Source organism: Diplotaxodon limnothrissa, linkage group LG18 (genome assembly GCF_057381915.1).
Source record: "Diplotaxodon limnothrissa isolate DT_005_m linkage group LG18, D_limnothrissa_male_GT1.1, whole genome shotgun sequence".
Lineage (NCBI taxonomy): Eukaryota > Metazoa > Chordata > Actinopteri > Cichliformes > Cichlidae > Diplotaxodon > Diplotaxodon limnothrissa.
The window spans coordinates 34,675,156-34,689,250 of NC_140613.1; the positions used below are offsets into that span (position 1 = coordinate 34,675,156).

At 46.8% G+C, this 14,095-nt stretch overlaps 2 protein-coding genes across 2 annotated transcripts in view; one reads left to right on the forward strand and one right to left on the reverse strand.

The window, feature by feature from the left end:
- The window catches only part of thsd7aa (thrombospondin, type I, domain containing 7Aa), a 184,660-nt gene that overhangs the window by 54,166 nt on the left and 116,399 nt on the right, over nt 1–14,095 (reverse strand). The window contains exons 8-9 of the mRNA XM_085377919.1: nt 3,156–3,396; nt 980–1,095 (exon numbers count right to left, since the gene is read on the reverse strand). Of these exons, the coding sequence (XP_085234045.1) occupies nt 980–1,095; nt 3,156–3,396 (357 nt within the window). The remainder of the gene's footprint in view (nt 1–979; nt 1,096–3,155; nt 3,397–14,095) is intronic.
- Nucleotides 6,064–7,377, forward strand: LOC146614050 (uncharacterized). The gene has a single exon (XM_085377568.1). It carries the CDS (start codon nt 6,064–6,066, stop codon nt 7,375–7,377), a length of 1,314 nt encoding a protein of 437 aa, XP_085233694.1.

The window sequence follows — 14,095 nt, forward strand, 5'->3', positions numbered from 1 at the left end:
AGAGGCTAATATAATTGAGTGAAATCTCAAATGTCATCTCCATTATCTGCTCTATGGTATCCAATACAACCTGACAGTTAGAGATAATTGACTTTACAGGAAGTCCACTTCTATCAGGATTACTATATCAGGTTAAAGCTTCCAGTGATTGAGTTTGGATAATTTATTAAGGATGAAAATGGTTTGGGGATGCATTGCAGCTGGACTATTACTTCTAAAAGTAAGCATCTTATAAGCCTAATGCACACTTCAACGTGACCAAAGGATCTGAGAATGTAACAAACAACAAAGATGTCTCTGGAACATTCACTCTATTAAAGCTTGTATAAGAGAGATGAAATTGTAATTGTGTGCAGATTGAATGAAATAGAGTGACTCATTTGTTTGGCTTCTGGTTTTCCATATTTACATGGAAACGTGTTCCTTTATATTGTAGAGTCTTTACCTTGCAATATAAAGTAAAGACTCTTCAATATAAAGCACCTTGAGGGGACTGATGTTGTGATTTGATGCTTTATAAATAAAACTGAACTGAATTGAATTCAAGCAGCTGCTACATCAGAAGTGTCAGCCTCCACCGAAATAGCCCTCACTATTGCTATACAATCCTTTTTCATCATACCTTAGCTTAAAAAGAACAAAAACAACAATAACTGGACCGTCAAACGTCTTCTCCCACATTGCTTGCCATCTCCACTAGGTAACATCCTTGGGGATCTAACCCTGGGAACCTTTGTTGGAAACACTGCATTTCCATGGCATTTATTAAACATGTCACAACATTCACAAGAGAACTGGGATATCTGATATTCCTTTTCAGTGAAGAGGCTGCTGCTATTATTTATCTGCTACAGCTAAAATAATGATTTGCATATTTTCTGTGCTTTATTATTGGGGTGCCTGCTTTACACACGCACATTCTAGCTGTTTGTGGCCTTTCTAACATTGTTAGAAGCATTAATGTGTGCATTGAGTCTACCTGTCTGACATGTTGATGGACAGGGGCTCCAATCACTGTATGGGGTGACAATACAGTCTCTCTTGCATGGCAGCAAACATGGCCTGACAGTGTCTGGACGAACACTCTCCGGACACCTGAAAGTACATCACTGACATGTCACACACACACAGAGTACCCTTGAAAATCTGATAGAGCCGCAGTGAACACACTGCACTGTAAAAACAAATTCCATGACGTTTTATAACATGTTTCTAAAATGTCTACTTAAAATATTAATAAAATTTGTGGAATAACATGACAAATGTAAAAATTTCCCCCTTGATGATAACAGTTAATTGCGTATCGTTTTTTGCTGGATAACATCCTGCAGAAGTCTCACACATGTCTCCAGAGCAATCCCAGCTCATTCTTCTTTGACGAATCTCCTCCAGATTTGATCGTCTTCGGCACGGACCTCGGTCTTCAGTTCACAAACATTCAACAGGATGAAATCATGACTTTGGGCCTCATCAGTAAAGTTCACTTTAGTCTTATGGAGGCAGTGCTTAAAATCTTTTGCTTCTTACCTCTACCAGTCTTATTCTGATGATACTTCTTACTCCACTGTGCTCTCTAAGAATCAAAACTTCTGTTTCTCAAGTCTAAACTGATGTTTTTGGCGTGATGCTTTCTCAACTGACAGCTAAAGCCTTGCTGAGTTTTTTGTGTATGTGTACATTGGAAGATAGAACAGAAATATTTCTTATTGCAAACTGGGCAGTAACGCGTGATCCGATTACTTTTTGCAAGTAACGAGTAAAGTAAGGGATTGCTATTGAAAAAAGTAGTTAGATTATTTACTTTCCCATAAGCATGCCTCGTTGCCGCGTTACTAAACGGTGTTTTTGTTTGTGAGAGTGTCTCATGACAATGACATACAAGTGTGCGACGTTCGTGGCAGCAACAGATCAACAATGGATAATATGGAGTGCAGGAGAGAGTACGACCATGCAGCGTTTAAAGCTTGGAAGTACTCACACTACTTTGAGTTTTAAAAAGTGACAAAAACATTAGCGTTGGCTGTACACTCTGTGTGGGAAGAAAACCTCTTTCTACAGTGAAAAATTAAATTTCAAATCTGAGCGAGCACCAAGCACTCTGCCACGGGAACGTGACATTCACAGAGAAACCCCCGGATCCCGCCCACTGACATGACTGCTGCGGTACCAGGCAAACCTCCACCTGCTCCACTCCTGCTAAACAGGTGAAAACAGATTTAAAAGCAACAGGACTTAGTGCTGTTGAGTCTTTATTATTTATTTTTTGCAAATTGAGAGGTAAAATGTCTTCAGGAAACTTGAAGTCCTGTTCTTTTCAAGCTCCACTGACTACCAGGATGATGCAATAAAAACTGCATCAAGTGCAATCAGATTGGCGCAATATTATAATAAGAAGGGTCACATTATTTTTAGGTGCTTCCAATTCTTGTCAAGTTCCCTGACATTTCGTCAAAAGACGTTTGTGAGCACCAAACGAGTTAATTATGAATCCCATCACCACTGCATTGAGCTTCCCCTGATCACCTCCTGTGTATTTAAGTCCTGTCTTCCTTTGTTCGTTGTCACGTCATCTGGTTTTCCTCCAAGTCTCGTCAGTCATCAGTCTCGTCACAGTTTTTGTAGTTTTCCAGTTTATGTTTTTCAGTTCGCACTTGCCCTGTTCGCCTTTCCTAGTTTTTGTTCATGACAATCAGCCATAATAAAGGCCCATTTTTTGTTGAAAACGTGCAGTTCCTCTCTCAGCGTCTGCTTTTGGGTCCTGTTCACAAACACACCGGCGAACCCCGCCCTCACATCTATCTTTAAACATTGTCTGACATTGTTTGTTTTACATGTTGAACAATTTAGCCAGACTCATCTATCCATTTCATCTGGAGATAAATCAGAAAAGCATATTTATTTAAAATATCAGTTCACACAATCCAGTTGCATTGATGTGTGCATACAATGTTATCACAAGTGACAGAACAGACAGTCAAAACATAAAAATAAGAGAGAAGGTGAAAAAGTCCCAGAATAATTTTACATGGATAGATATTTTTGTTCAGTTTTTGTACTGGTAATGAACTGGGACAATTTCATGCCCTTTCAACTTCACAAGACGTGCAATAGAGTATTCGGTCATATGCCAAAATATGCTGATTAGGTTTTCTTACTTTTTGGGAGGAACCTGGCCCACATTCACCCGGACACAAATGACTTTGCGGGTTTGCATCCCCACAGAACAGGAGACATCATCTCCACGAGTACGGCCCACAGATGTGTTGGTTGATGGAATGAAAGAGTCCTCGATGCATTGTCCCCATGGACCAGTTTGCCAGTGGTAGACAGTACAGGGATGGTCATTGCACCTTCTCACCTCCTGCAGAGCACTGATGTTTGGACACTGGACTCCACCTGAGAAGCAATCGAAAATTGTAGCACAGTTGTCAGTGGGGTAGTATTAGTGCTAACAAATGACCAGGACACAGGAGTGAGGGTTATGAAATTGAAAACAAAATGAAATTGGAATTGTAATAAAAATGCAAAAATGTTATTACTATTTATCAACATTCAAATTCAGTGTCTGAGGTGGAAATGCAAAGGACAGTGGACCAATTGTGAGAGAGGATCTCTAACTAGTTTTTGTTTATGTTTGTTCACTTATGAAGGTCGAGTCAAAAAGGACTAACAAACAAACTGCAGTGACACTCTTTTCAGCACTTTGTCCCAGCTGAGCACCTGACACCTGTGTAGCATCCTGTGTTAGCATGTTCAGTCTTACGCTCCTCCAAAAGTGCAACAAACTGTTTGTGATTCAGTGCTCTTGCCCTGATGAAGGGAACTATTCACAACATTAACAAACTACTTCCTTGCTCACAAGTGGTCACTACGGCAGGTTTACAGCTTCCTGACACAGCCACCAAGGTTTGTTCACTACTTAGGCAAATGTGTAATCCACTATACTGTAGAGCTACTTAGTGACAACATCAACTACCATGTTATTTTTTAGTATTGAGTTACACAATGCCTCCTAGGATATAATACAATGCAAAAATACACAGTTCAGTTCTGGGTTCATTTCAGTCACTTTATCCTTAAACTCAACCTTTATTATTTAGAATAGACATTTGTTAAATAAGATACAGAGCATCTCCAACTCAGTGCAAACATGTAGGGGGGGAGGGTTAGGGGGGGCACAGTTCTGCTGCGCTACATATATAAAATGTATAAAAATGTACAAATATACAATCTGGTGTAAGAAGAAAAAAGTAAATAGGTAAATAAATAGTTTGTTTTGTATATACAGTTTGGGTTATTGCGCATAGAATTTATTATTGCACAGTGGTGGTTTATAAAGGGAAATGGGAAAATGGCTGTGTGGGACTGTGTTATTGGTGTGTGTGTACGAGTTAAGGGTGGTTATGGCTTTGGGGGCACCTGTAGCACTTCCCTGATGGAAGCAGGCTGAACAAGTTAAAAACAGGATGGGAACTGTCTATGATGATATTTGTTGCTCTGCTGAGGCACAGTACAAACTCCAAAACAAAACAGAAGTGCTCCAGGTGTCACGGACCCAGTTCCAGGGATTCGGGGTCCGTGAGCAGTGTGGACTACTATTGTAGTTATTATTATTATTATTATTATTATTATTATTATTATTATTATTATTATTATTATCATTATCATTATTGTGGTTGTTGTTATTATGGTTGTGTCTGCTGTCCTGTTTTTCCGTGTTGGTGTACTGTCAGGTGTTTAGGGGTGTGTGCTTGTGTATGTGAGGGTGCGGTCGTGGCAGGCACTTTTAGGCCTGGTGGGTGTGGCCCTGCCAGCTGACCGGTCCCACCCAGGAATCCACACACACCTGGCGCCGATCAAGCCTCGTCAGAGGAGCTTCAAAACAGTGTGGCTGAGAGCTCCTCGACGCTGGATCGTTGAGTGACTTCCCGTCAGTCTTAAGTGTATTGTGCAAGGTTAGTGCAAGTCTACTGTTAGGTTTTGTACTCACGGCTGCCTTTGGTATACGTGTTTCCTCAGGAGGAATTGTGGCGACCAGGAGGCAGCACACGGAGAGTACACAGGGAACGGAGACAGAGCACGGAGCACGGGATAAAGGAGAAGACACGGAACGGGAGTTGGGATCGCACGGGGGGATTTATTGTTGTTCGGATTGTCACCACTGTAAATAAACACTGTTGCACTGTAGAGTCCTGCATTTTGGGTCCTCCTTTCCCCACATCCCCACGGTCTGCCAGCGAGACCGTGACAGAACGATCCAGCCATTATGGGCCCAGCGGACTCAAGGACCGTCTCACAGGAGGAATTGCTCGCCCAGCTCTGGAAATACTGTCGGAGCATTATCCAGGCGGCAGATCCACATCAGAGACACTTACAGGTCGTATTTTTTGATTCCTTCTTATCATCAATCACCTCATCTGTGAGCTTTTTGGACATTAAGAGACTAATTTCGATTATAACCACGCTGAGGGAAAGTTCCTGTTTTGAGCTGTTTGGTTTGGGCTGTCCGGGCGAGGAGGATATGGCAACCTCCCTGGGAGCCCTTGCTGCCTATTTCTTTTTTCATAGGCTGATAGCTTGCAGCTCGCTTGTTGGACCCTCCATTGCGGGGGGAAACGTTTCCCACGCCCTCTGCACCTCACCACATCTCCACTCACCTCTGCGGCACCTGCTGAGTCAGCAGACCAAGGACCGGCAGCTCAAAATCACACAGCTGCTCTCCTGTCCGGCCGGCTGGTGGAACCTCAGCCTGATACGCTGGCCCCGGCATCGTTAAAGAAGCGACGCTTGCACCGCCGGCGTGCCTCACCGCAGTCAGACTCTAAAACTTTCCAACAGCCGGCTGTGGTGAGTCATATGGACAATTCATCTTCATTCACCTCATCTGTTTATTCACGGGACTGTGTGAAAGCTAACCTCGTAGCACAGCCAGCTGCCCAGCCTGTAGCCGTAGCACAGCCAGCTGCCCAGCCTGTAGCCGTAGCACAGCCAGCTGCCCAGCCTGTAGCCGTAGCACAGCCAGTCCAGTCAGCCTCTCGTCTTCATCCTCAGTTGGAGGCTGATATGCCTGCTGGAACTACCCTGCCATTATGTCACCTGCCTGTTGTTTCTACATCGCTGTCCAGTCTACCACGAGTAGCTGCCGCACCATTATCACCTCCGCCCTTTGCAGCTACTTCTCCACCAGCGTCCCATCAGACTGCAGCGACCGCAGAACTCTCGACTTCACCATCCACATCACCCGCTCGACCGTCATCTTCGCCACCTGCAGCTTCCGCATCGCCATCTTCACCTCCGGATCAACGACCATCTATACCCGCGTCGCCAGCTGTGGAGCTCAGCGAGCCGGAGGAGCTCAGCATGCCCGAGCGGGAGCTCAGCGAGCGGGAGGAGCCCGCGTCGCCAGCTGGGGAGCTCAGCATGCCCGAGCAGGAGGAGCTCAGCGAGCCGGAGGAGCTCAGCGAGCCGGAGGAGCTCAGCATGCCCGAGCAGGAGCTCAGCATGCCCGAGCAGGAGCTCAGCGAGCGGGAGGAGCCCGCGTCGCCAGCTGTGGAGCTCAGCGAGCCGGAGGAGCTCAGCATGCCCGAGCCGGAGGAGCTCAGCGAGCCGGAGGAGCTCAGCGAGCCGGAGGAGCTCAGCGAACCACCAGCAGAGGAGCTCGGCGAGCGGAAGGAACAACCGGCGCTGCCAGCCGAGGAGGGGCTCTCGCTGCCAGCCGAGGAGGGGCTCTCGCTGCCAGCCGAGGAGGGGCCCGCTCAGCCGGAGGTCAGCGAACCGGAGGGACCTCCACGTCTAGCGCGGCCTCCACGCCATCCACGTCCAGTGCGTCCACGTCAGCGACCGGCGCGTCATAGACCATGTGCCACGCCTCGCTGTTGCTCACCGGAGCAGCGACGTTGCCATCGGACCCGTGGCAGGCCACCAGAACCGTTCCGCCGCCACCGGACCCGTGGCAGGCCACCAGAACCGTTCCGCCGCCACCGGACCCATGGCAGGCCGCCGGAGGAGCAGCGCCGCCGCCACCGGATCCGTGGCAGGCCGCCTGAAGCGTTCCGCTTCCATCATGGGGTTGGAGGTAGGCCGCCCGAACTGTTTTCCCACCACTGCCTGACCCGTAGCGGGTTTTGCCTGCTTGCGGTCCACTGGGTCGGCCGCAAGAACTGTTGTTCCCACCATGGCAGTGGTTGGACGTTTGAACTGGGGTTTTGGGGCCCTCCGTCCGGGACCCCCCGCCGCCCGCCCGGGATTGGTTATACTGTGGTTTTTGTTTTGTTTTTGTTTTTGGGTCGTCGGGTGCCGACCCTTAGAGGGGGGGTACTGTCACGGACCCAGTTCCAGGGATTCGGGGTCCGTGAGCAGTGTGGACTACTATTGTAGTTATTATTATTATTATTATTATTATTATTATCATTATTGTGGTTGTTGTTATTATGGTTGTGTCTGCTGTCCTGTTTTTCCGTGTTGGTGTACTGTCAGGTGTTTAGGGGTGTGTGCTTGTGTATGTGAGGGTGCGGTCGTGGCAGGCACTTTTAGGCCTGGTGGGTGTGGCCCTGCCAGCTGACCGGTCCCACCCAGGAATCCACACACACCTGGCGCCGATCAAGCCTCGTCAGAGGAGCTTCAAAACAGTGTGGCTGAGAGCTCCTCGACGCTGGATCGTTGAGTGACTTCCCGTCAGTCTTAAGTGTATTGTGCAAGGTTAGTGCAAGTCTACTGTTAGGTTTTGTACTCACGGCTGCCTTTGGTATACGTGTTTCCTCAGGAGGAATTGTGGCGACCAGGAGGCAGCACACGGAGAGTACACAGGGAACGGAGACAGAGCACGGAGCACGGGATAAAGGAGAAGACACGGAACGGGAGTTGGGATCGCACGGGGGGATTTATTGTTGTTCGGATTGTCACCACTGTAAATAAACACTGTTGCACTGTAGAGTCCTGCATTTTGGGTCCTCCTTTCCCCACATCCCCACGGTCTGCCAGCGAGACCGTGACACCAGGATGCTAGGGCGCAGAGCTTTTGTTACCTCGTGGCTACACAAGCCAGGAAGTACCAATGACCGGATTTGGTGTGTGGTAGTAACAGGTAAATGAACATTTTTTTAAATTATCTGAATATATATATATATAAAAAAAAGAAAAAAAAACACCCAGCACGCCCCTGCGGGCGGTTTATCCTTCAAGCTCGGGTCCTCTACCAGAGGCCTGGGAGCTTGAGGGTCCTGCGCAGTATCTTAGCTATCTTAGCTGTTCCCAGGACTGCGCTCTTCTGGACAGAGATCTCTGATGTTGTTCCCGGGATCTGCTGGAGCCACTCGCCTAGCTTGGGAGTCACCGCACCTAGTGCTCCGATTACCACGGGGACCACCATTACCTTCACCCTCCACATCCTCTCGAGCTCTTCTCTGAGCCCTTGGTATTTCTCCAGCTATATATATATATATATATATATATATATATATATATATATATATTAGTGCTGTCAAAATTATCGCGTTAATTGTTAAGATCAACGCGAAATGTTTAATGCATTAAAAAAATTTAACGCTGATTTTGTTTTTTTATTAATTTCCTGTAATCTAAGACCTTTAAATTCATGAGCACCTCTGGAGGAGGGGGCAACAGTGTGCTATGCTGGCGTTTGGCCTGACAGAAATGATTAGAAGAAGAAGAAGAAGTGACACCATGCTACTATCTAGCTAACACTAGCTAACACACGCAAGCATGGACGAGGGCGGACTTTTGGGTGGAAAGTTTCTCTTTAAGAAGTTGCCTGATGGCTTCTTGGACAAAACGAGAGTAAGATGCACAATTTGCAACGCTGAATTCAAGTACCACAGAAGCAGTTCATCACTGGCGTATCACCTGAGAGCAAAACACCCAACTGAATCCACCTCTACGGGACCTCGCCAGTCTACGCTTCAGGAGTATGGTGCTTGTGGACGAATAACAAAAAATGTGAGAGAAAAGGTAACCAATTCCTTGGTTGTTTGGATAGCTAAAAACTGCCGACCAGTTAGCATAGTAGAAGATGATGGACTGAGAGAAGTCATTCGTGCTGCATCAGGAGATGAGTGTTACAATCTGCCCTCGAGAGGAACCATTGTGTCGAGACTGCACACTTTGTATGGGGACCAGAGGGCTCAGCAGTCCAGCAAGCTTGTGCAAGTAAGGAATGTCGCTCTCACCGGAGACCACTGGACTTCGGTGAACAACGATAATTACTTAAAATATAAAGAATAAAAAAATGTAATTGGAGCCAGGCTATTAATAAAGTAATTGAGATTAATCGCAATTAATAACAGAAAATTGTGAGATTAGTTAGTTAATTTTTTTTAATCTATTGACAGCACTAATATATATATATATATTAGGGGTGCAACGATATTCGTATCGATATTGAACCGTTCGATACAGTGCTTTCGGTTCGGTACGCATATGTATCGAACAATACAAAATTTTTAATTTATTTTATCAACTTTCCTTCTGACGATGCTGTCTGTGTTGAGAGCTCAGTGAATCTGCGTTCGACTACTCCGCCTAGGCTCGACAGTGCAGCCTAGGCGGAGTAGTCGAACGCAGATTCACTGAGCGCTCAACACAGACAGCATCGTCAGAAGGAAGAGCGCAGGGCAAGCTAGCGAGACAGAAGTTAAGCTCTTCTTGCAACATGGACCTCCCACACCCTCATTCAGATCTGGCGTTTGGAATTATTTTGGTTTTCATGTGACGTATGACCCTGAAGGTAAGCGAGTCATGCACTAAAGTAAAACAGTATGTTGGATGTGCCATGCAATGCTCAATTACATGGGTGGGAACTAGTGTGTTAGCACAGTTAGCTCGTTAACGTGTGGGCCGTCTAGCCCCATGCACGGGGCGATCGGCGATAGCTCGTTAACGGAGATTTGCCGTGTTGTGGCGTTAAGGTCATTTCAACGGGATTAACCTGAAAGCACTAGTGGGAACACAACGAATATGACTGCACATTTACGCCGACATCATCCTAGTGCAAAGACAAGTGGAAGCAGAAAAAAAACAAGCAAGCATGCTACTAACTTTAGCCGAGTCATTTAGACAGCTGTTAGCACATGATTCTCCTTATATGTTTAATATGCTGCTGAGAATATAGCCCAGAAGAAGCGGATAGTATAGCTTTTATTTTGGAAAGAGACATTTCTCTGTAATAAACTCTCTTTTCCAAACTATAAGGCAAAAAGAAAGTGCAGCTCTATGGTTTCATGGACAAAATAATTTCTGTGGCTGCAATATGACCAGGGCTGCACATAAGTGGTCCGCAGGTGCGCATTCGCTGTCAAAATAAAAAACACGCACAAGGGTTAGGGTTAAATTTAAAAACTGTACTTTTGAGTTAAAATATATATTTATAATTTTAATAAATGACAAATTAAAAAGGCATGAACATTTTTTTTGTATCGAAAAAATATCGAACCGTGACACCAAAGTATCGAACCGAACCGAACCGTGAATTTTGTGTATCGTTGCATCCCTAATATATATGTGTATATATATATATATATATATATATATATATATATATATATATATATATACACACACACTGTATATATATATGGTTCACAGCAGCTGGTTCATTTAGTTAACGAGAAACACCCGGAATGGCTAACCGAAGGTCGGACGGTCCTGATCCCCAAGGACCCCAAGAAGGGACCGGTCCCCTCCAACTACCGACCAATAACCTGCCTCAGTACTACATGGAAGCTCCTGTCAGGCATCATATCGGCTAAGATGAACAGGCACATGGGTCAATACATGAGCGGGACACAGAAAGGAATTGGCAAGAATACCAGAGGCGCAAACACCAGCTACTGGTAGACAGAACAGTCAGCCGAGACTGCAAGACCAGACTGACCAACCTGTGCACTGCCTGGATTGATTACAAGAAGGCCTATGACTCAATGCCCCACAGCTGGATACTGGAATGCCTAGAATTGTACAAGATCAATGGGACCCTAAGAGCCTTCATCAGGAACTCAATGGGGATGTGGCGTACAACACTAGAGGCCAACTCCAAGCCCATAGCACAAGTCACCATCAAGTGCGGGATCTACCAAGGAGATGCTCTGTCCCCACTGCTGTTCTGCATAGGCCTGAACCCCCTCAGTGAGATCATTAACAAGACTGGCTACGGATACCGACTACGGAACGGAGCAGTTGTCAGCCACCTCCTTTACATGGATGACATCAAGCTGTATGCCAAGAGTGAACGAGACATCGATTCACTGATCCACACTACCAGGCTATACAGCAATGACATTGGAATGTCGTTCGGACTGGAGAAGTGTAGTCAGATGGTAACAAAGAGAGGGAAGGTAGTCAGAACTGAGGGGATTGAACTACCAGAAGGCAACATTGCAGACATAGAGGACAGTTACAAGTACCTAGGGATCCCGCAGGCGAATGGGAACAATGAAGAGGCCGGTAGAAAAGCTGCAACCACCAAGTACCTGCAGAGGGTCAGGCAAGTCCTGAGGAGTCACCTGAATGGTAAGAACAAGATCCGGGCCATCAACACGTACGCCCTGCCCGTGATCAGGTACCCTGCTGGGGTAATAGGCTGGCCAAAGGAGGAGATAGAAGCCACTGACATAAAGACAAGAAAGCTCCTTACCATGCATGGAGGGTTTCACCCCAAGTCCAGCATCCTGAGGCTGTACGCTAAGCGGAAGGAAGAGGGCCGGGGACTGGTGAGTGTCAGCACCACAGTCCAGGATGAGACAACGAACATCCAAGAATACATTGGGAAGATGGCCCCAACTGACCGAGTGCTCAGTGAATACCTCAGGCAGCAGAAACCCAAGAAAGAGGAGGGAGACGAGTAACCATCATGGAAGGACAGGCCCCTGCACGGTATGTACCACCGGCAGATAGAGGAGGTGGCTGATATCCAGAAATCCTACCAGTGGCTGGACAAAGCTGGACTGAAAGACAGCACAGAGGCACTAATCATGGCAGCACAAGAACAAGCTCTGAGTACAAGATCCATAGAGGCTGGGGTCTATCACACCAGGCAAGACCCCAGGTGCAGGCTGTGTAAAGATGCCCCAGAGACAATCCAGCACATAACAGCAGGGTGCAAGATGCTAGCAGGTAAGGCATACATGGAACGCCATAACCAAGTGGCCGGCATAGTGTACAGGAACATCAGTGCCGAGTATAACCTGGAAGTCCCAAGGTCAAAATGGGAGATGCCCCCGAGGGTGGTGGAGAATGACCGAGCTAAGATCCTGTGGGACTTCCAGATACAGACAGACAAAATGGTGGTGGCTAACCAACCGGACATAGTGGTGGTTGACAAACAGAAGAAGACGGCCGTAGTGATCGATGTAGCGGTTCCGAATGACAGCCATATCAGGAAGAAGGAACATGAGAAGCTGGAGAAATACCAAGGGCTCAGAGAAGAGCTCGAGAGGATGTGGAGGGTGAAGGTAACAGTGGTCCTCGTGGTAATCGGAGCACTAGGTGCGGTGACTCCCAAGCTAGGCGAGTGGCTCCAGCAGATCCCGGGAACAACATCGGAGATCTCTGTCCAGAAGAGCGCAGTCCTGGGAACAGCTAAGATACTGTGCAGGACCCTCAAGCTCCCAGGCCTCTGGTAGAGGACCCGAGCTTGAAGGATAAAAACCGCCCGCAGGGGCGTGCTGGGTGTTTATATATATATATATAAGTGCTTGTGTATACATACACAAACAATACACATATGCTTTCAATTGTGTAATTTAAGTGATCTAGGTAGCTCTGTTTTGGAAGTTCAGTTAACGCTAGAAATGTGTTTTGGAGTTTGTACGTGCTTTGTCTCTAGGGGCCACCGCATATATTTATATTTAAACATATATAAATAAAACCACATTTTTTTGACATTAGTCATTCTTTTTGTGCATAATTTTATATTGTTGTTGAGAATAAATTAGTTAAAGCAACAAAACAACCTGAAGAGCCGGTTGGGAGCCGAAAGAGCCGGCTCTCTAAAAAGATCTGGAAATCCCATCACTACAGCACAAACGAAGCCAACAGCATGCACTAATTTCAACTGCATGATGAAGGCAAACATTCTGTGCGTATCAGTTTGGTGAACTTTTTGACACAAGTTTACGTGCGTATATAGGGACCTCTAGAGCCTTCGACTAAGTCATTCCTTTCAACATCTCTAGGGACCGTGGGAGGAGAGCAGTGTTGTGGAAACGACACAATCTTCACTAGTAGAGATACTAACCTTTAATGCACACGAAAACAAAGAGCATCAGCTTGACAATAAGATGAAATTCAAACCTGAGATTGTTTCAGAAAATATTTTGTAACGACCGTGGGTTAGTGGAGCTAAACTGGCTAAACTGCTCACTAGCTAAACGGCTAGCGGGGCGCTAGCGGCTATCGCTAAACTTCGCAATGGATGGAGAGCGCTCGTGCCTCATACACCGCACGACCCCGAGCGTCTCAGCAGCAGACTGATAATCCCCAAATGATCCAGCAGGAGGCAGTAGTGGTTCACACCAGTCGTTTATTTACCATCTTTTTCTACAACAACGTAACGCTGCTGACACCGAACCCCTATCCCGCTCCCACCACATAGAGTCGCGGTGTCAGCCAACCATGCCAATTCAACCCACTCCACAGAACACACCAACTTCACTGTGGCTTACATTAACATAACACTAACACAACATGCGAATCAAACACATAGGAACTAGCAGAACGATAGAAAACACAGACAACACAATACCCAGAATGCATCTGGCTAACAACCCCAGCCAGGTCATTACACAGCCCCCTCCCAAAAAGGTTTAGTGTCCCCACAACCTTAACTGTCCACTCTGTAGTCCTGCAAATGTCCGGGCCGGCGTCGAGTACGCTTCGGCCTTGACTGGGAATCCATGGCGCCCCCATTCGGGCCGGGCGTAGGGGGCAAGGAGTCCCCAGGCTGCACACCAGCCTGTGGGTTGGGGGCAAGCGGATGGTATGGCGCCAGCCGGTCCTTGTGTAGCACCACCCGCCTTCCCCGTCCCGGCATCCGGACTCTGAAGACCACCTCCGATAGCTGTTCCAGGATCTCGCCCGGGCC